The sequence below is a fragment of the Engystomops pustulosus genome, chromosome 1 (genome assembly GCF_040894005.1).
Source record: "Engystomops pustulosus chromosome 1, aEngPut4.maternal, whole genome shotgun sequence".
NCBI lineage: Eukaryota > Metazoa > Chordata > Amphibia > Anura > Leptodactylidae > Engystomops > Engystomops pustulosus.
The window spans coordinates 180,765,000-180,785,593 of NC_092411.1; the positions used below are offsets into that span (position 1 = coordinate 180,765,000).

The 20,594-nt window shown below is 39.2% G+C and overlaps 1 protein-coding gene across 6 annotated transcripts in view; it reads right to left on the minus strand.

The window, feature by feature from the left end:
- Positions 1–20,594, minus strand: part of PSD3 (pleckstrin and Sec7 domain containing 3) — a 350,748-nt gene that overhangs the window by 151,973 nt on the left and 178,181 nt on the right. For 4 of the 6 annotated variants that reach the window (XM_072114193.1, XM_072114205.1, XM_072114219.1 and 1 more), the window contains 3 exons: positions 19,264–19,376; positions 16,157–16,217; positions 4,826–4,916 (listed from right to left, as the gene is read on the minus strand). In XM_072114193.1, coding sequence (XP_071970294.1) covers positions 4,826–4,916; positions 16,157–16,217; positions 19,264–19,376 — 265 coding nt within the window. The remainder of the gene's footprint in view (positions 1–4,825; positions 4,917–16,156; positions 16,218–19,263; positions 19,377–20,594) is intronic. The other 2 variants (XM_072114187.1, XM_072114198.1) reach the window with 1 other exon arrangement.

Genomic DNA, 20,594 nt, shown 5'->3' on the forward strand with positions numbered 1-20,594 from the left:
TTATATTATGTACCCACAGTATGATAAATTAGGTTAGAAAGACAGAAGGGCCCATTATTAAAACTATTTTTGGTCTCTGACACGTTCGATTTTTTGCTTACTTATACAACGTTAAATAAGTTATTTACATAAAAATCTTTATTCAGTAGTGTAGATATATGGATCAATTAAAGTGGGAATCCTATTTGGTTTACTCTGTTCTTTTTAACTTTTTCTGTCAATGCCTTGTAAAATAGCATGCACCCTAATTATACTTTACAGGGCATGAGTAATACCTGTCAGGTAGACTATTAACTGACAGCTTTTATTACTGCAGGGTTTAGGACTAGATAGTCTTTTCTGCAGATCAGCCAGTGTTGGCCTTCCTCTGGCAGCACATTAATGAGAATCTGCCAGGAAAAATTATTTTGAAGCGGGAAGCAAATGTTCTCCGGAGCTTGTGAGAGTCTTCCTATGCACAAAGGTTTCTCGGTAACCCTAACATAAGAGGTGATGCCTTCATACAAGAACAAAAGTAAAAACGTACAGGTAAGGGCTGATGTTTTCAGAGCAAATACAGTTTTAGCAGCTTTTTCAAGATTCTTTTGTCCAGCAAGAAGGTCCCCAATAGAAGTAGACAGTGATTAAAGCAGCCTGACCAAATGTGCTGCATGAAATACTGACACAAGAATATGGCTGCAATCTACAGTACCTGTAGAACAGGTTATGGATGACTTTATCGTGTTTCATACAGCCTTCTTACTTTTGTTGTAGAGTTCTATTTCACAGTTATATGCCAACATTTAGAAATGCACTCTTCTTTAGCTTCTCATTGTAGAGGTCCGCCTGAAAGCTATAATTAAAGTCTTTGACACGTATAATGATGACATTTGGACCCTAAAATTCCAATTAATAAAATGTATATTAGTAAGACAACTTATGTTGTCAGCATCATCACATTCTTCTGTAATATCCAGGGGTTCCGTGGCACGAGATACACTGATGAAAATCTATTGGTGCACTTAATAGCAGTAAGAATAATATTAAAGGGAACCTGTCACCAGAAGGCTGAATTTCAGCGGTGACCGTTTACAAAAGACACTTCTAGGTACATTCCATACATGTTATAATCTGTTATGACCTCTGTTGGTTTCCGTTCGTGAACTATACTCTTGTAATGTTTCCTGCTCAAGTCCCAGGGGATGCTTCTTTTCAAAATAGGTTTGTTTCCTAATTAACATACTGGATCCTCTCGGCCCCTGCTTGTCAATACTCAATTATTCCCCCTTCTACAACCTCCCTCTGGACAGTATTCTAATAGTGATGTTGGCTGATCGCACAGGAAACCTCCCCCTGTCCTGCGCAGTGAGCAGTTCGGCTGCTCACTGCACCTTGCTCCGAACTGCACATGCATACATGCACTTTTTTACTAGGCAGCTCAGGTATGCAAACTATTAGGAGATTTATTTTTTAGTAGAAGTAGAAGTAGTAGAAGCTAAAAGGGCATGGACTCCTCTGACTCTGTATACCTCCCTGATGTTTTCTGTAAGTTCTGCCATTTGAGAGGGGGAAAATCCTGAGGAAATCCACAGATTAATTGCAAAGTCAGTTTGCTTCCTTCCTTTCTGTGTGTTACCTTAGTGGGGTTCCTGCAGAGCCTTGTTTTCCTTTATTCTCAACCCCATACTAATTTGATCAGAACAGACTACCCTATATACTCTCAGTGTATGTCTGTAGACTCTGTAGAGTATACGCCGGGACCTTTGCTGACGTATACACAGAGTGTATCCAAAAAGAAAACTATCTGTTCCGGTTCCTCATCTACTCGAAGGGAAGTACGCAAGGTTGTCATTATGGGTCAAAATATATAGAGCCGAAACTAAATCCATTTCCTTCTTTTTTTACCTAAATGCTGAGTTGAGTTAAGGGAGATATTTATGCATAAGAAAGAGTGCTTATTTCTTTCCAAACAGCGCTTGTATAAGAAAGTTAACAAGGCTCATAATCCTAGCCAAAACCTTATAGAAGCGCTCTATAGGAGCCCACAGGCTCTGAGGTTTGTTAATCACAAGCAAAGGAAAATGCTTTATTTGACACCAAGATATGGCAACCAGCATTAGCGTATAAATCATAGCTCACATTGCCACACAATATCATACTATTACATACAGACTAAAACAAGCAGAAAATAGGTGCACAAGGAATAATGACGACTTATCATGTTACAACAGAACATGTATTCATTTACTTGTGTCAAATAGAGTAGTATGGGAGGTAAGATGTATCCCATCATATGCCTGGCAGTTATCTGAAAGGAGCAGACTCAATAATAGGATAGCTAAGAATGTATAGATTTTCAGAATAATTTACTAGCTGGCACTAACAAGAAAAGCTTTTAGCTGTAGTTACTTTGGATGCACTGTTATCTCACGTTCCTAAAGCATTTTCACAGAGACACATATAAAGATGAACTACACTGTGCTGTGGATAAACCTTGTCAGTCAACAGGATTATATTAAGAGAAGTCGTTATGGGGGAAAAAAATAAGTAGATGAGGTGCATCTACTTTACAACTTAAAGATGTTGTCATGCCATAAAAAAAACTAAATATTCAAACATCCCAAACTGTAGGCCCATAAGGTAATAAATCCCACCCTGTGAGGTGTCCTTGACAAGTCCTTCACGACCCAACACAAGCCTGATGCCCTCGTGAACTACCGACCATATCTAACGTGATTTTGAAACAGAACTTGTTGAGGCTCCACCTTGCCCTCTTTGCCCTAGTTAAGGGAAATCTGTCACCAGGGACCTAACTTTCACTAAAGGCAAATATGCCTCTCTGCCTTTTCTAAGCATTTGCATTACAATATAATTGTGTGTTTTAACTTGCCTTGCACCCTGATAAAATCCTGGGGGTAGTCACAGGGGTTGGGCTTTGGTTTGGATGCATTTCAAAAAACAACTGTGACTTGTCTGAGCTGCAGACTGTTCAGCTGTTGGCCCCCACCTTTGTGCTACTGTATAGCTCCTCCCTCTTGGAGGCAGCCTGCAGCACTAAGTCACGTGTTGTTTTTTGAAATGCATCCGAACCAACCCAAATCTCAGCCCCTGTGAATACCCCAGAATTTTGTAAGGGTGCAAGGTAAGTTCTAACACACAATTATATTGTAATGCAAATGCATAGAAAAGGCAGAGAGGCATTTTTGCACTGCAGGTGTCATGGGCTTTTACAACCGATCTTAAGTGAAAATGAGGTCCCTGGTGACAGGTTCCCTTTAAGGGCAATTGGCATATGCCAATCTAATGCGGTAAAGAATCTGCCCTGCATATTCATTTACAAATATATTTATATTCATTGCTGGCTCCACTCATAATCCACAACTTCACCTTCATCCTAATGCAGGAGAAAGTATATTGTGGAGTTGTAGGTAATGTGCATATATCCCAAGGGAATTCTCTCTCACATAATATGGATTTTAACAATTTAAATATCAATGCTGGGTCGTAAAGTCCCAAGGTTGCTGGTTTTTATTAAGGGCACAAGTAAAAATCATCTGACATAACTGGAGTAATCTAGGGACGTTTCATTAGGAATAGTGCAGCTATCTAACAAGACAATAACTAAGCCCTGAAGATACTGTACAGTATAGCCGAATCTTTTCCACAAAGAAAGAAAGAAGCCGGTCAGAGCGGATAACATTTATTTCCATGCCTATTGCTTAAACAAATCAAGTCACAAAGTGCACAGAAAAGTACAGCACATCAGTATTTTTATACAAATGTAACAGATTCTGTCAGCTCAGCGTGGGGGTTTATACAGAAGATTGGATTTTGCATGGAAACATTTGATAGTAATTCTTTCAAGCAACTCCTTGTGGACACATATGATCAGTTACTACTCCTGAGCCAGGTCTTTGCATAGTGATGCTCTATTCACCATAGGGCTACTAGCAGAAATTATTTTCTTCCCTGTGCTCACTACAGAGGACCTAACAGAAATATGTTTCTGTATGATGAGAGATTGGATTACAGCGAAGAAACCACTGTATGGATATTATCAGCAAAGTGAAAATGAGTGATCAGTGCAGAGGATGAGCGGAGAATGATAAAGGGAGAAGGGGTTTAAATATGCTTCAAATAAAGTTCTATCAATTGTAGAATACTTCAACTTAATTTTAATGCTTAAACAGAAAGAATACTTGGATTACTACAGTGTAATGCCCATTATTAAATGACATTGGAATCAACCTCAAAACCTCTAGCTACGGTTTCAAATAGCCTGAACTTGTTAAGAGGTAGTGGGATTTCTGCTTGCCTTAAACTTTGTAGCCATTAAAAAAGGTACTATTAATCTCTATGGAAACAGCTAGAATAGTACAATGGACTATTTTATTTTTGTCTATTTTTCTACATAATAGGTAGGTGAACATTTTGTGGCAAGAAAGGAAGAAATCTCAAAAATTACACAATCCTTATGGTTATTTAAATATCTTTGCATTTCCTGAATCTATAAACGTAATGAAAAAAATTTACATTTTGTCAACATCGATTCAGTGCCAATGTTATGTAAAATAACTTCACTGGTTGGCATATCATTATGCTTGAAAAGAAGTAATACATGGAAGCCAAAAACTAGGGACCAGAGCAAAATGAGAGGTAAAATTTTAATCTCATAACTTCATGAAAACAGCGCAGAAAAATTGAATTCCCCCTTAGACAACAGACAAACATGAAATGTATAGAATGACTGTTATAGAAGCACATAAAAAGGATAGGATTTGGTAGTGACATCATGATATAACCAATACAGTGCTAACATTGGGCACTATACAAACGTGGGACTGACCTTGAGAAGCCCCCGTGGGAAATCTGTGCCTTCATTCACCCCTTGAAGATTGGCAATGAATTCTTGACAGCTCATCTTCTTTCCAATATTCTGAAAAATGAAAGGTCAAGCATTGATATAATTTATTTCCTTCAAGCTATATTAATTAAAGCAGGAACTTGCCAGTTGACTAAGCCAACAATTCTGGTATTGGTATGTAACATGGATAAAACAGGAATATATGCAGTTAAAAGATGTAGAATGAAACATGTACAATAAAAAAGGGATATTCCAGGAGTTTTATAATGATGGCCTGTGCTACCGTATATCCTAGGGCAGGCATAAACAATAAATTAGTTCTTGTCAGACACTCACACCTCAGCTACATAAGTATAACTACCATTGCAGCCTACTCACTGTATGTCCAGCACAGCACCACATGCACATAGCATAACAAATGTGTGGTTCTGCAGCTAAGTTTAATACACTTGAAAGAGGAAAAAACAAATGAATCAAGTCACAAAGAAATTAAGTTCACAGTCTTAACATAATACAAATCATTTCTACCACTTGAATGAAAAGTAGTGTACATTTGGCAAACATCTGGGATATGAATTAGTGTAGTAGAGTATACTATTACATAAATGGTATAAACCTCAAATAAACAATGGTATCCCCATCAGAGACTGACATCCCAGTACATCATATATATCCATACAGATACATTTTAAAGAAGTCATAAATGTGATATTAAAAAAGCCCTTAATATTAAAATGTAGTTTTTGATTTAAGACTTCTTTGTTATATGGCATTCTTATAAATTACAAAGCACACTTTTCTTTAAGATAGGCGTTTGCCAATGAACAAGACAGATGACCTAGCCTTGACTAATCAAACCTCTGCCTGTAATAAATCATTAGATACACTTCAGTTATGTGACATGTGCCAAAATGCTATGCTTGGTAAAACATATCTGTCAGGAGAGAACATTCATCAATACAGAATGAGGGAAAAAAATAATACTGCATGCTGCAAAAGCCTCACAGCTAGTCATAAGAAGCCATCTTGGTATCTTGGTTATCATGTTGCTGCATAATACCCCAGTTATAACCATAGAGTGCTATGTGCTATGCTCAGCCTTCATGACTGTCTTTGTGGAATTAGTTCTAAACAAATATTCATAGTCAAGTCATTACCTGGAGGACACAAATACATATGCAATATTACCCTGAAGATAATGACATCTACATGTAAAAAAAATCATATCTAGGGACACTGTAAAACAGCCAGCTACATTGGATGCATGAGATATACAGCAGGAACATTCCACAAATAAAAGACATTTCCAACATGAATTCAGTCAATAGTAATTCACATAGCTATTATCCTTATTTACAAGCATGGAAGGGATGCATGTCAAACACAGTTCAATAATCAATATAGATTTATAAACCTTGTTGTGGACTAGTAATTTACTATCTTTCTATATCACAAATGCTACATTACTTTGACTAGAGAAAAAAATAGACAATGGCCTTTTTAAAAACATTTCATGGATCTAAGAACAAAGCTAATATTCAGTATTATATAGGGAAAATACTTTGTAAACAGTTAAAGCTTTCAAAGAATAAAAAGAAAGATGGCGCAAAAAGGAAAATGCCATCAGATTTGTGTCACAGTGTATTTAACATGTCAACCTCCAGTATAAGGGACGGTTCACATCATGGGGTCAGGTGCTAGCAGCGGTTAGCTCGTGTCTCTTTGCATTTCTATGGGCTCATGCACACAGCAGTGGTTTGTATACAGCAGGCCCAATACAGTGGACCTCACATGCCGATGACACACAGGTCAGCCAATGATCAAGGTGATACATGTGCAGCAATGCTCTTCAGTCAAAATGTTAAGAAATATTTTCCCTCAATGTAATTCTTATAAACTTTGCTGAGGTATAAAGAATAATTCTTTGAAATTATATTTTGTGAGGATGTATTGCTTGCATAAACCCTTGAACTTTTCTTTATTTATAAACCTCACAGCATACGTGCTACTTAGCCACCTCATTAAATGTAGTTCTCTTGCAACCCTTCCAAACTTTGGGGAGAGAAAAAGAATCTTACTACCCTGCAAAAAGGAGGTAATGGGTTCAGAAGGAATTATTACCTCCAAGGGTTGTATGACTGTAAAAAACTCCTCAGCACCTCGTTTAACTTTTAAAAGGGATCCCTGTCACCACATTTTTCACAAATACAGGTAGTGACAGGTTCCCATAGAGCCCTAGCAACTAACTGACACCCTTCTTTTAGCTAAAAATGATTGTAGTGACCCATAGAAAAAATATAACATATTATATTTAGGGTACAGTAATGGCACCCAAAAATATGCTAAAAATTCCAATGCAAAATCGTTGATTTTCTTTTCCTCTCCCCAGAAAGAGTTAATAAATTCTCATCAATAAGAATCTCCCTGCACCGTGCTTACTGGACCAGTGATAGAAGCCAAGAGAGAGGAGACAGAGGCAAAGTTGCAGAAAACTGTACATTTTCTATTGGCCCCAAGTGCGTTATTCACATTGGTGTGGTTGAGCATTTGTCTAGAATGTCCACTCACTCTATTCTCTGTGTGACAGACGTTGTGCCTCTAACCATCAGCTCATGGAGAACTGGCAATTAGAGACGGAGCCTGCAGAAGGGGTAAACTGATTACAAATGCAAAACATATTCTTCTATTTATACAGAAAATATTTATGTTTATTGATCATAAATAAACCATTATAAAAGGATTCTGACACAGGTTCTACACACTAAGGGTAACTGTATTGCATTTCATAGTTTTCTTGTGCGTTTCTGGCAGTTTATTTTGGTGAAGGCCATGGAGGGTTGCTGTCTCATCTTCTTAAATCATATTGTGTGTCATTTTTTTCCAGGTTATCACTAATTATTTTCCCTCACAACAGGCCACCGAAGTTGCTTTAGAAGGCATCTTGATGATTTGTTTTGTTATTGCTGCTTGACTTGTGTTCTCAAGATGCCTATAATTAAACCTGTTGGATAGCAGCTGAGTCTTTGCCGCAAAAAATTCACTTTTTACAATAAGAAACACTGCAAGACACTGGATGCAGTAAGGTCAATAATTGATGTTACAAGGCTTCAAAAATCCTCTTTGTTTTTATTATTGGGCAAAGATATTATTTTACATCTCTCGACATACAGCACTGCCTAACAAAAAATTGTTTATCAAAGTGCAACTCTTTAAATATTCTTTTACATTATTAGAGGAAGTCACATTAAGACTACAGCACTATGACATAAAACAAGATGAGACAACTGTAAGAAGTAAAATAAACCTGCACATAAACAGACTTGTGAAACAAGAGAGACATGTGAAAATGACACAGGAGGAGTACAGGTGTTTAAATTATAAGTGTATGACCCAAGGTCAAGTGCATGTAGAGTGGACATTAATAATTAAAGGAAGATATTTGTTGGAAAGGTGAAAGGAGAAGGTGTCCAATGAATATGAGTAAGCAAGTAAAATAATCTGTAGAACATTAAAGGTCACCATGTAACATATACACCACTCTTCAATTTTATGGAAGCATTGACACATTAAATAACTACATGTCAGCATAAACCTAAACCGAACCTTAAAGGGGTTGGTCACTTCACCTCATGTACTGCTTTGCTTTATTTATATGCAGAGTGAAGCCTCCTGACGTTTACCTCATGAGCCCTGGCAGGTGATTGTTCATGGACAGCTAGAGATCATATGACCGTCTATCTACAGCCATTTTATGAACAGGAATATCTGGCTGATGAAGGTAAAAGACAGGAGGTCTTACCTATTCAACGTAGATGCGTTCCACCGCCCGGGAAGACCGCCTCCCCTGGGGCAGGCTGTATACTACTGGGGGCAGGCTGGGCTGGCTATATACTCCTGGGGCCAGCTGGGCTGGCTGTATATTACTGGGGACAGGCTGTATACTACTGGGGGAAAGCTGGGCTGGCTGTATACTGCTGGGGGCAAGCTGGGCTGGCTGTATACTACTGGGGGCAGGCTGTGGTGGCTGTATACTACTGGGGGCAGGCTGTATACTACTGGGGGCTGGCTGGCTATATACTGGGGGGGTCTGTGACCAATGCATTTTCCACCCTCGGCTTATACTCGAGTCGACATGTTTTCCCAGTTTTTGGTGGTAAAATTAGGGGTCTCGGCTTATACTCCGGTCGGCTTATACTCGAGTATATACGGTAATTAATTTTATTTCCATTGATGATTTTTTTGTGATTTTGTTGTCAGCACATTCAACTTTGTACAAAACAAAGTATTCAATGAGGATATTTCATTCATTCACTTGGATGTGTTATTTGAGTGTTCCCTTTATTTTCTTGAGCTGTGTGGGAGCTATTCTGTAGGTGCTGACCACAGATCATTTCTCTGTTCTCATCCACAGAAGTTTCTCAGGTAGTGCACCTCGCTAAGGAAGCGAACCCAGCACAGTGGACAGAGCAACACCAGGAGACAGGACAGTATACCAAGAGATGTGGAGGTGGCCGTAGGAGTGCAAAAACCTAGCAGCAGGATTCCTACGTCCTCGTTTGTGAAGAGGAACATGAGGAGCAGTGTCAAAGCCCCGCCAACAACAACAAATCAGTATTGTACTTGCAGCTCAACACCTTGCAGGGTGAAACACACTTGCCAGAGAACACCAAGAATTACAGATTCAACTTTGCCGCCCTCTGCTCTTCACAGGCGAGAGCAAGATCACACTGAGAACATGTGACAGAGAACTTTCTACTGCCTACAACATCCTCCAGCATGACCAGTTTGGCAGTGATTAGTAACCCTCCATGTGATAGCCAAAAGTACCTTAACCGTGATTAGGTAACTGAGATGAAACCATATGCAGGTGCAGTGGGTCTTCAGAAGCATAATAATGCTACATCTCATGTTTCCCAGACCTGAATCCAACTGAGCACATCTGGGACATCATGTCTCGTTCCATCCACCAATAGTAGTTGAGTGCTGGTCCCTGAGATTTGAAGGGTGCCTTCTCCAAACTGCCATTGTGAGATCTCTCCACAGGTGTTCTATGGGATTCAGGTCTGGATTCATTGCTGGCCACTTTAGAAGTCTCCAGCGCTTTCTCTCAAACCATTTTCTAGTGCTTTTTGAAGTATGTTTTGGGTCGTTGTCCTGCTGAAAGACCCAGTTTTCTCACACTGGGCCCTACGTTATGCTGCAAAATTTGATGGTAGTCAGAGGCCAGAGGCAGCAAAGCAATCCCAAAACATCAGGGAACCTCCGCCATGTTTGACTCTAGGGACCATGTTCTTTTCTTTGAAGGCCTCTTTTTTTTCTCCTGTAAACTCTACGTTGAAGCCTTTTTCCAAAAAGCTCTACTTTTGTCTCATCTGACCAGAGAACATTCTCCCAAAACGTTTTAGGCTTTCTCTGGTAGGTTTTGGCAAACTCCAGCCTGGCTTCTTTATGTTTCTGTGTAAGAAGTGGGGTCTTCCTGGGTATCCTACCATACAGTCCCTTTTCATTCAGACACCGACGGATAGTATGGGTTGACACTGTTGTACCTTCAGACTGCAGGGCAGCTTCAACTTGTTTGGCTGTTAGTCGAGGTTCTTTATCCACCATCTGCACAATCTTGCATTGAAATCTCTCGTCAATTTTTCTTTTGCGTCCACATCTAGGGAGGTGCCACAGTGCCAGGGGCTTTACATTTCTTGATTGCGCTGCGCACGGTAGACACAGGAACATTCAGATCTTTGGAGATGGACTTGTAGCCTTGAGATTGCTCAAGCTTCCTCACAATTTTGATTCTCAGACAGTTCTTTGGTCTTCTTTCTTTTCTCCACGCTCAATGTGGTACACAAAAGGACATAGGACAGAGGTTCAGTCAACTTTAATCCATTTCAACTGGCTGCAAGTGTGATTTAGTTATTGCCACCACCTGTTAGGTGCATCACATGATTTTTCAAACAGTGCTAATACTTGGGTCCACCCCCATTTTATGTTTGGTGTGGAATTCTATCCAATTTGTCTTCTTGACAATTCTTTTTGTGGTTTTCCATTGAAGACAAATTAAATGAAGATATTAATACCAAAGAATTTCTGATTGCAATTATTTTTTTTGATCCGACAGAATTGCAGGGATGCCAATACTTTTGCCCACCACTGTAAGGAGGTCATACAGACAAGTAGAGGGCCATACACAGTAATGAGCCTTATTTTCTTGCCTTGAGGCATTTTCAATGAAGATAGATCAAGCTGAAATTTGGAAGGTATCATTCCAAATCCAGGCATCCTTGGGATATCAATTTTGATTGACAATTTTCATTGGTCATTTTTACACATCCGACTATGCAATGAATAAAGAATTCTAAGTGGAACATTTAATTAATTGAATTATCACAAGAAGTGGTATTTTAGTGTTCGCTTTATGTTTTGAGCAGTGTATGTCATGTTGCTCCCCATTATCAAGGCTTATTTCCCTAAGATTGTCATGCAAATTAAATGTATAGTTGCTAAAGCTGCCCATTATACAATGTGTGTGAAGTGTGATATATTTTGTCTCATTGGCAGTAGCTTATTGCCATCTACAAATAGCCACGGCTGAACAAGAACGCAGAGACATGCAAGTATCCGTTGTTTCTACAGCCCCACAACCATATATAAAAAGGTTTTTACTCCCACACAACCCCTTTAAGTAAGAAATCCAGTATTAGAATAAAGAAGATAAATTTTCTCTTACAAAGCATATCAGAAAAGTGGTTCTAGCTGCTATGGAACCCAAGATACAGGCAGTAGTTAATTTGTTTGTGAGACGGAACTAGTATTTTTTATAATTGTAGCTCTAGACAAATAAATTTTTTGTCCCTGTGACAATTGTTCCCATGACAACACAAAAATTTGAAAATACAAGGATTATCAAAATCTCACTACAGACACCATACAGCTGATCATTGCAACCCAGGACTAAAGAAAAGCATCCAGAGAGCGTCACTAGAGGTCACAGTGGCAGAGAGGTTGTCTGCAAGTCAAGTATTCTTTAACTTGCCGTGCAAATTTACCCACCCAAAAGAAATACTTCATTAAAAATGCATTGTCCTCATCCCAAAATGGTTCCATGGGTGCATGCTCAGAAATTAGTTTGTAACTTATATGCAACTCACCTGATGTGCCCCTGCAGCCACGCCCCTCCTTTGTTGCACCAGACAGGCCCCTTGATGTATTTGACTGGTGGCGTGGCCCGCGAGCAAAACAACGCCAGATTGGACCTAGCGTTGTTTTGCATAAAAACCAGGGAACAAAAGTTTGCTGATTTTGTGAAAGAACGCAGGCACTGAGCCCCGGGAACCCCCTGTGCCCACCCTTCCACCGTGCCCCTCTACGCCCACATGGCTTGGAGGTGGCATATTCCCTTCCAGCAGTGATAATCCCCCCCCTTCCCCATGACACTATTGGAATGCAGTTGTAGGAAACAGGGGTACCGCACTCCTGATAAAGTGCGGATGGTGCTTACGTCGGGTACTCAGTCCCAATATATAGAGAAGGAAAACGTAGCACACATCCTGAGTTGGTTTTTATGCTTTCATCTTTTAATGTATATATTCAATATTTGTAGCTCCACCAAAAAAGTTTATACAAATCATATGCTGATATAACAGATCATAGGTTATTCTTAACGACGTTTCGGTCTCATTCGACCTTTGTCAAGTCCGATCTGAAACTAATACAAAAGTAGAGCAAAGTAAATATCCTCAGAGTAAAATATTAACAATCATTGATCAATAGGCTGTGTCTAATGGATCAGTATTGTGCAGATAATAAGTATGACAGTATCAGAACTCTAGGAGAGATAGTTAATCAGGTATCTGTTAGTATGTTAGGTTGTTAGGTAGGAGTCAAGGTGAAAGGTGTTGAGGGTAGATCGAGAGGTGATGTTATCCATGTTGGAGAAGCAGGGTGGTAAGGCAGGAGAAGAGGTAGGCGGATTCCAGGTGTATGGTGGTAATGCTTACCTAGGTAGTGGTCTGTATGCCGGCTCAGGTGGAGTAGGGGGCTTGTGCCTGTAGGCAGCGTGCTAATAAGCACGCTCTAATGACGGCCGAGCCAGTGAGCGGCCGCACGATCGCGAGACCGGAAGTCCGGTGATCAATGATTGTTAATATTTTACTCTGAGGATATTTACTTTGCTCTACTATTGGAATGCAGTGGGGCTCTGAATATTCAGTGGTAATACAAGATATAATATAAGATAAAGTTGCTTTGTCAGTCAATAGGGCTCTATGGGTACTGAGTCTGACTCATCTCCGGCAAAATATGACCCTTCTCTGCTCATTTTCACTTGACTTTGGAGGAGAATTTTTAATGCTAAACAGGAAAGATTTCACATAAGAGAGGGAATTCTAGAAAGCATATATAATATCCTATCTTAAAGGTTCCCTTTAATAAGCTGTGTTTTGTGTGAAATGGTATGGTAAACATCATTATTTTATTTGGGCCTATCTTATGAAATTAAGATGTAGTTAAAAAAAAATATATCCTATACCATCTCTTGCCCATTGCTCTTGGCACAGAGGAAAGAGTAGAGAGTTGTTTGTATATAATGGAACAGGAAACCATTATCTTCTAATGTCACAATTACAAAGTCTATTAATAATATACAGTAGTAGTTTTCTTTATAGCCATTTTTAATAAATGGGAATGACCTTTAAAGGGCAGGTAATTTAGGCTACATTATGATTAATAGATAAGTTGTATTTTCTCCAGACATTGTAATTGAAGAGCATTTAGCCATTTAGAAACAATTAATACAATTCAGGATGCATGCTCACAAGCCATTGCCAAAACTCAACAATTGCAGGCATCTAGTGTCAAAAGACATCATCTACATGATAAAAAAAAGTCTATGCAGCAGAAAAGCATTAGTAGACAAGGTGCTGATAATAACAATACGTTCGAAATTCATCCATTACCCTTGCCATGGATGGACTGTATATGTCCTAGAAGCATATTCTTGAGTACTATTTTTATGAGCTAAGTGTCAACGAAAAAACACAAACTCGTTTAACAAATATCTTGAGCATCCTTACAAAAAAAAAACAGGGTTTACTATCACAGAACATTGCTGCCCTCAAGTGGTCACCTATGAAAAGACGATCCAAAACAGAAACTGACAAATATACATGCACATGGATGATAGAGATCTAGAAGCCCAAATGCTTTAGATAAAAAGCAGAACCCCCCCTAGAATTTACTTGTATTGATGACTTAAAAATTGAAAAAATGTTCATCCATATTTCCTACTGTATATATATATTAGTCTGAGAAGCTGAATTTCCAGTCTTCATGAAATAATGATCAGCAGCCAAGGTAATTGTGACTGGAGCCCCTTCTGTGACAGCAGGCTACCACCTTAATCACCTTACACCTTCTCCTAATCATCTGCACATTCATGTTAATGAGCCTGCTCCAAGCCGTTTCTCACCCATGTAGCTAACAACCAAATTGGCCTAAAACCGATGTCTGCCAGAAGCACACATATCATAAGAAGACATAATCCCTAGAAACCGGATATGAAGTATATAATTTATTGTGTATCTCATCACTTGTAGACTACAGGAGCCCTGTAAATAATGTTCAGAAGAAAGAAAATGGATATATGCAAAGGTTTTTGTCTTTGGACATACTGTAAGCAGACCTATAAAGAACATTCTGCTAGCTGAGGGACACGTTATCCTCAGTCTGTGTAAAGGGTACAACACTTCCCATAGCACTGCCAGCATCATTAATTGAGATGGGAAAAACTGCTGACAACAACCTCCTCAGGGAAAACAGAGCTGCCCAAGTCTGTAATTGTCATGTACACCAGGGAAACAAAAATAATGCAGTAAACAAGTTAGAAAACTACTACGGTATATTTTGTCAAAAACCTAAGGCATGATATTAACATGATATTAAGTCATAATACATCTATAGCATACAATAAGTGTTACAACCATAAATTCTATTCAAAATGGTCAACTTAATGACTTGCTTTAGTAAGATCAAATCAGGCTGTAGGTGGCTGCCTGCGTATTGGCCCTGGCTTTTGCCCCAACCCCACCCCGCGGCACTACATTTATGAGAAATTATCTCCACACAGGAACATTTTTTTTTAATAACATCCAATTGAAGAAATGTTTACATATGGCAAATTAATTTAAGGTACCCTGATGCAGGAGCTCTTCTTTTTTACATTTTTTTTAGAATCTCATTAGACTTTAAAAAGAAAAAACGCTGAAAACTGGCATACAAGTCCAGATAAATCTCCTATGACTCCCTTATGGATTTTCATACTATTAATAGTATTACTCCCAAAATATGTATGTGTGTATATATAATATGAATGAAAATGAATGTGTAATGTATGGAAAACACACTGTACATACAAGATATATAAAATATTCAACTTACCACCTAGAGATAATAAGTAACACAGGAAGTCCAAAAAGACAACCATGAGGGTAAAGAAGAAAGTAAGATACCACATTAGTTAATTAATCTTGTGTTACTCAACTCTATTCTATGTGCTAGGGATGCAGAAAGAAGTGGCAATAAGCTCATTGGTATGTATGATACATGCAGACAATGCCATCACAAAGTCACAGGCAGCATTGGGTAGCAAAATAAAGTTGATTTCAATATATGAAATATTCTAAAATGAAAACCATCTTGGTTGCTCATAGCAGCCAATCCCAGCACAGCTTTCAATTTGTATTTTGCAGTATAAAAATAAAAGCTGTGCCGTGAATGGTTGTTATAGGAAAGTGTCTTTAACCCCCAATGTAGTCATGCCAAAGACACTTGAAGATGTATTTACTGTGTGTCTTGCAGCTTTGAAATATTCAGATATGCCTTTCCCTTACATACAAAGGTTTATTTTGAGCATCATTAATCCTTGTGGATTATATAATGAGACATGATGCCTTCTAGAGTCGATACTAACACAAAAAGTAACACACATATAATGAAAAAATTGCTGCTGCTGAAAAGGCTTATTTACTAGGATTCCTCATATTTCACATAGTATACTATACATATACCAAATGTTAAGAGAATAATTCATATTATGTGTTCAACATCATTTTACAGATAATAGAAATAAAATGATTCATTATCAAGGGATCAGGAGCTGTAGATGGAGTCTGGCTCTGCTGCATACATTTATTTATCTGCAATCCTAGACCCCAAGAATCTCACTGGTGCAGAGGTTTTCCTTCAGCTATTTTCTAGGAACTAATAAAGCAGCTGTCAGCACATCTGTTTGTATCTTGTCTATTAATGATGCAGATACTTACATGTCCATGTAGATCAGTATTTAGAAGCATAATGGCACAGGTTAGACAATGGATGCCATCTACAAAATATGGAAATACAAACATGTTACTCTAAAGTATTTATGTCCTACGGTTGTTATCTATATGCAATGTTACTTGTCAAAATATATACAGATGCGATAGAGGTTGTGCATAAACATGTCCCAGATTCTATGTTGTATCTCTTTTGGCAGAGATCTCTGAAAGAAATGAGCATATTAAGGTATTAAAGTTTATTTTGGTAGCAATAGGTAATATCCATTGGGAACTACTTCAAAAAGTACTTCCCTAAAAGTAGATTTCCTTTAAGATGACCATGGGCCCTGGGCTGTATGAAAATTGTGGGCCATCACAAGTCAAATTTTTTTAATGCTACTTATTTCCTTCATATGGCACTAGAATACTTAGGAAAGGAGGGGGGTCCATTCTGTCCACTACATTTTAAGGACCTTTGGAGGATCTTTAAAAATGATGGAAGGACCCTCATATAAGTACCATATATACTCATATATAGGCCGACCCGAGTACAAGCAGAGATACCTAATTTTACCACAAAAATGGAAAAAGGTATTGACTCAAGTCTAGGATAGGAAATGTAGCGGCTAATTTATAATAAAACGGCCAGTAGTCTCCTCTCATAAATTTAATGTCCAGCATAGTGCCCCCATTAATGTAATGTCCAACAGAGTGCCCCCATTAATGCAGTGTCCAGCAGAGTCCCCCCATTAATGTAATGTCCAACACAGTGCCCCCATTAATGCAATGTCCAGCACAGTGTCCCCATTAATTCAATGTCCAGCACAGTGTCTCCATTAATGTAATGTCAAGCAGATTTCCGCCATTAATGTAATGTCAAGCAGATTACCCCATTAATGCAATGTACAGCACAGTGCCCCCATTAATGCAATGTCCAGCACAGTGCCCCCATTAATGCAATGTCCAGCACAGTGTCTCCATTAATGCAATGTCCAAGAGTGCCCCCATTAATGTAATGTCCAGCAGAGTGCCCCCATTAATGTAATGTCAAGCAGATTTCTGCCATTAATGTAATGTCAAGCAGATTACCCCATTAATGCAATGTGCAGCACAGTGCCCCCATTAATGCAATGTCCAGCACAGTGCCCCCATTAATGCAATGTCCAGCACAGTGCCCCCATTAATGCAATGTCCAGCACAGTGCCCCCATTAATGCAATGTCCAGCACAGTGTCCCCATTAATGCAATGTCCAGCACAGTGTCTCCATTAATGCAATGTCCAAGAGTGCCCCCATTAATGTAATGTCCAGCAGAGTGCCCCCATTAATGTAATGTCAAGCAGATTTCCGCCATTAATGTAATGTCAAGCAGATTACATTAATGGGGGCACTGTGCTGCACATTGCATTAATGGGGTAATGTCCAGGAGAGTGCCTCCATTAATAAAGTGTCCAGCAGAGTGCCTCCATTAATAAAGTGTCCAGCAGAGTGCATCCATTTATAGAATGTCCAGCAGAGTGCCCCCATTAATGTAATGTCCAGCAGAGTGCCCCCATTAATAAAGTGTCCAGCAGAGTGTCTCCATTAATAGAATGTCCAGCAGAGTGTCCCCTTAAAAAATAAACTTGGTATCAACCTCCAGCACTTAAGCCCCGGTGTCCTCCTTTCCCTGAAGCACCTCTTTGGGTTCCCGGACGCTCTCGCAGATACACATCTACTATGACATAAGCAGGCAGTAACACTGCCGTGTCATAGTTTCTGCGCAGGAGCATCGGGGAACCGGAAGGTTCTTCGAGAAGAGGATGTCGGCAGTCAGCACCAGAGGGTGAGTGCCAAGTTTATTTTTATATACTCGAGTATATAGGGCAGTGGTGGCGAACCTATGGCACGGGTGCCAGAGGTGGCACTCAGAGCCCTTTCTGTGGGCACCCAGGCCTTTAGTCAAGCACAGAAATTGCTAGACGTGACTAAAAACTTCCTCCTGCGGTCCAAGACAGCCATGGAAATGCTATGCTCAGTGCTATTTTAAAGCAACACCTCCTTGGCTGCCAGGACTACACGCAAAGCGAGAAGGTGTGGACAGAGATGGATTATTAGAAACCTCACAAAAAAATTGAATTTATCAACTAAATATTAAAAAATTTTATATTTGATGAACTAAATATTATTAATATTTTAATATTTAGTTGATGAATTCCCCTTTTTTGTGAGGTTTCTATTATAGTGCTTAGGGGAAGTCATCCCGAACCTGGGTATTTACAGAGAAGCAATTAATTTGGGTTATAGAGATGGATTATTGTTGGAGCTCCTGCACTGGGTCCCCTGATTCTTCCTCTTCAGTGGACCCTGGAAGGAAGCTACAATCCAAATTTTTCCAGCTTCTTTCTATTGTATTGGTGTCCTCAGGACGCCAATACGATTGAAACTTGTGATAAAGCTGGGATCAATAGGTTACTGCTTAAATTGTCATGTTGGCACTTTGCGACATAAAAGTAGGTTTTGGTTGTAGGTTGGGAACTCTGTCTCCAAAACATTCGCCATCACTGATATAGGGTATGTGTTCAGAGCATGGAGATTTCAAAGTTGGAGGTCATTCTCTTATCTCTACAGGATCAAACAATTGGTTTAGGTGGTCATGGGCCCACTAGAAGCTTTGGGCCCTTGATTGCCCAAACTGGCTAAATTATAATCCACTAGTGCATATATTTAATTGCATATATGCAAAGTTCCCTTCAAGCTTTAGTCACATAAAGTGGAAATACCCACCAAACTTGTCAAAGAAGTTGGAATCCAAACTTGCATTGAAAAGATTAAAGTCAGCACTAGGTTTACGCAGCAATACTCTGTGGATTGTAAACATCATAAATAATTTTTTACCACATACTTTCATCTATGCATCACGTGGATGACATTGATATAAATCCCATCCACTATGAGGTCACATTAAATTGCTGGGGGTGAGCTGTCTGTAGCTTCAAAGTGGTTAATCGGCAAAAATTCAATCCTGTGTGTCCCGAAATAGTGTATCAATATATTAGCAGAAAGTCTCATATAGAAACCATGCATTACAATATATAATATAAAATGTACACAAATATACAACATGGCATACCTGGAGAAAATATGGTATTTGGATTGCATTGAAAAAATCTGTTGGAGAAGTGGATTAATACTCTCTCCCGTTCCTGAGTCTCCCCAATGAGTGAAAAGGCTTTAAAGAAACTCCTGTTAAAAGAAACAAAAATAAACTTAAACACACAACACACTTACAAACATTATTATGCTGTAACTTAGATGTAAGTAGATGGAACGTTACAGATTTTATTTTTATTGTGCACAACAATCTTGGTCACAACCTTTAAACTGTTGTCTGTTGTCTATATAAGTAATTCTACTTTATCTAATAATCATTTTGAAATTAAAGCAAAATGTACTTTGTCATTCTCATTATCAACCAAAAGATGGCACCATTGGTAAAGTTCAGATAATGGACTAAAAAGCCAGGGATATACCAAAAAGAGCATCCTAGATGGGGAATGAATAATTAATAATAATTAATAATTTATTTATATAGCGCACACAGATTATGCAGCGCTGCACAGAGCTTGCCAAGTCAGTCCCTGTTCCCAATGGGGCTCACAATCTAATCAACCTACCAGTATGTTTTGGAGTGTGGGTGGAAAGCGGAGGACCCGGAGGAAAGCCACACAACCATGGAGAGAACATACAAACTCTTTGCAGATGTTGATCCTGGGACTTGAACCCAGGTCCCCAGCACTGCAAGGCTGTAATGCTAACCACTAAGCCACCATGCCACCAGAATGAACAGGTTATATGTGTATATTATGGTGGAATTAACATATATTACATATATTTAGATGTGTATAGGATTCTTTGAGCATCATAGAAGGGGGAATGAATGGGTTTTTATGTAGATTATAGTGGAATTAACATATATTACACATATTTAGATGTGTAAAGGGTTCCCTGAGCATCTTAGAAGGGAAACAAACATGTTGTATGTGTAGATTATATTTGGAAACAAACTGGACCCCTCGGTCCGAGACGATGCGTTGAAGCCTAAAGATGTGAAGAAAGAACAAACTGGCAAGACGTGGAGCCGACGGCAGACCAGGCAGAGGCACAAAGTGGGATATCTTTGAGAACCTATCCGTTACCACCCAGATGATTGTATTACCGGAGGAAGATGGGAGATCCGTAATAAAGCCCGTGGCAATGTCACGGGCAACTAGGTATCAGCAACGGCAACGGCTTAAGACGTGAAGACTTGTTACGGACACAGGAAGTACAGGAACTCACAAAATCTCGAATGTCCTTAACCAGATCTGGCCACCAGTAGTAACGAGATATGAGAGCAATAGACCCAGCCACACGAGAGCAGTGTCCCCAAGTTAGTATCCTCTCCCGAGGAGCTGGTCGGAC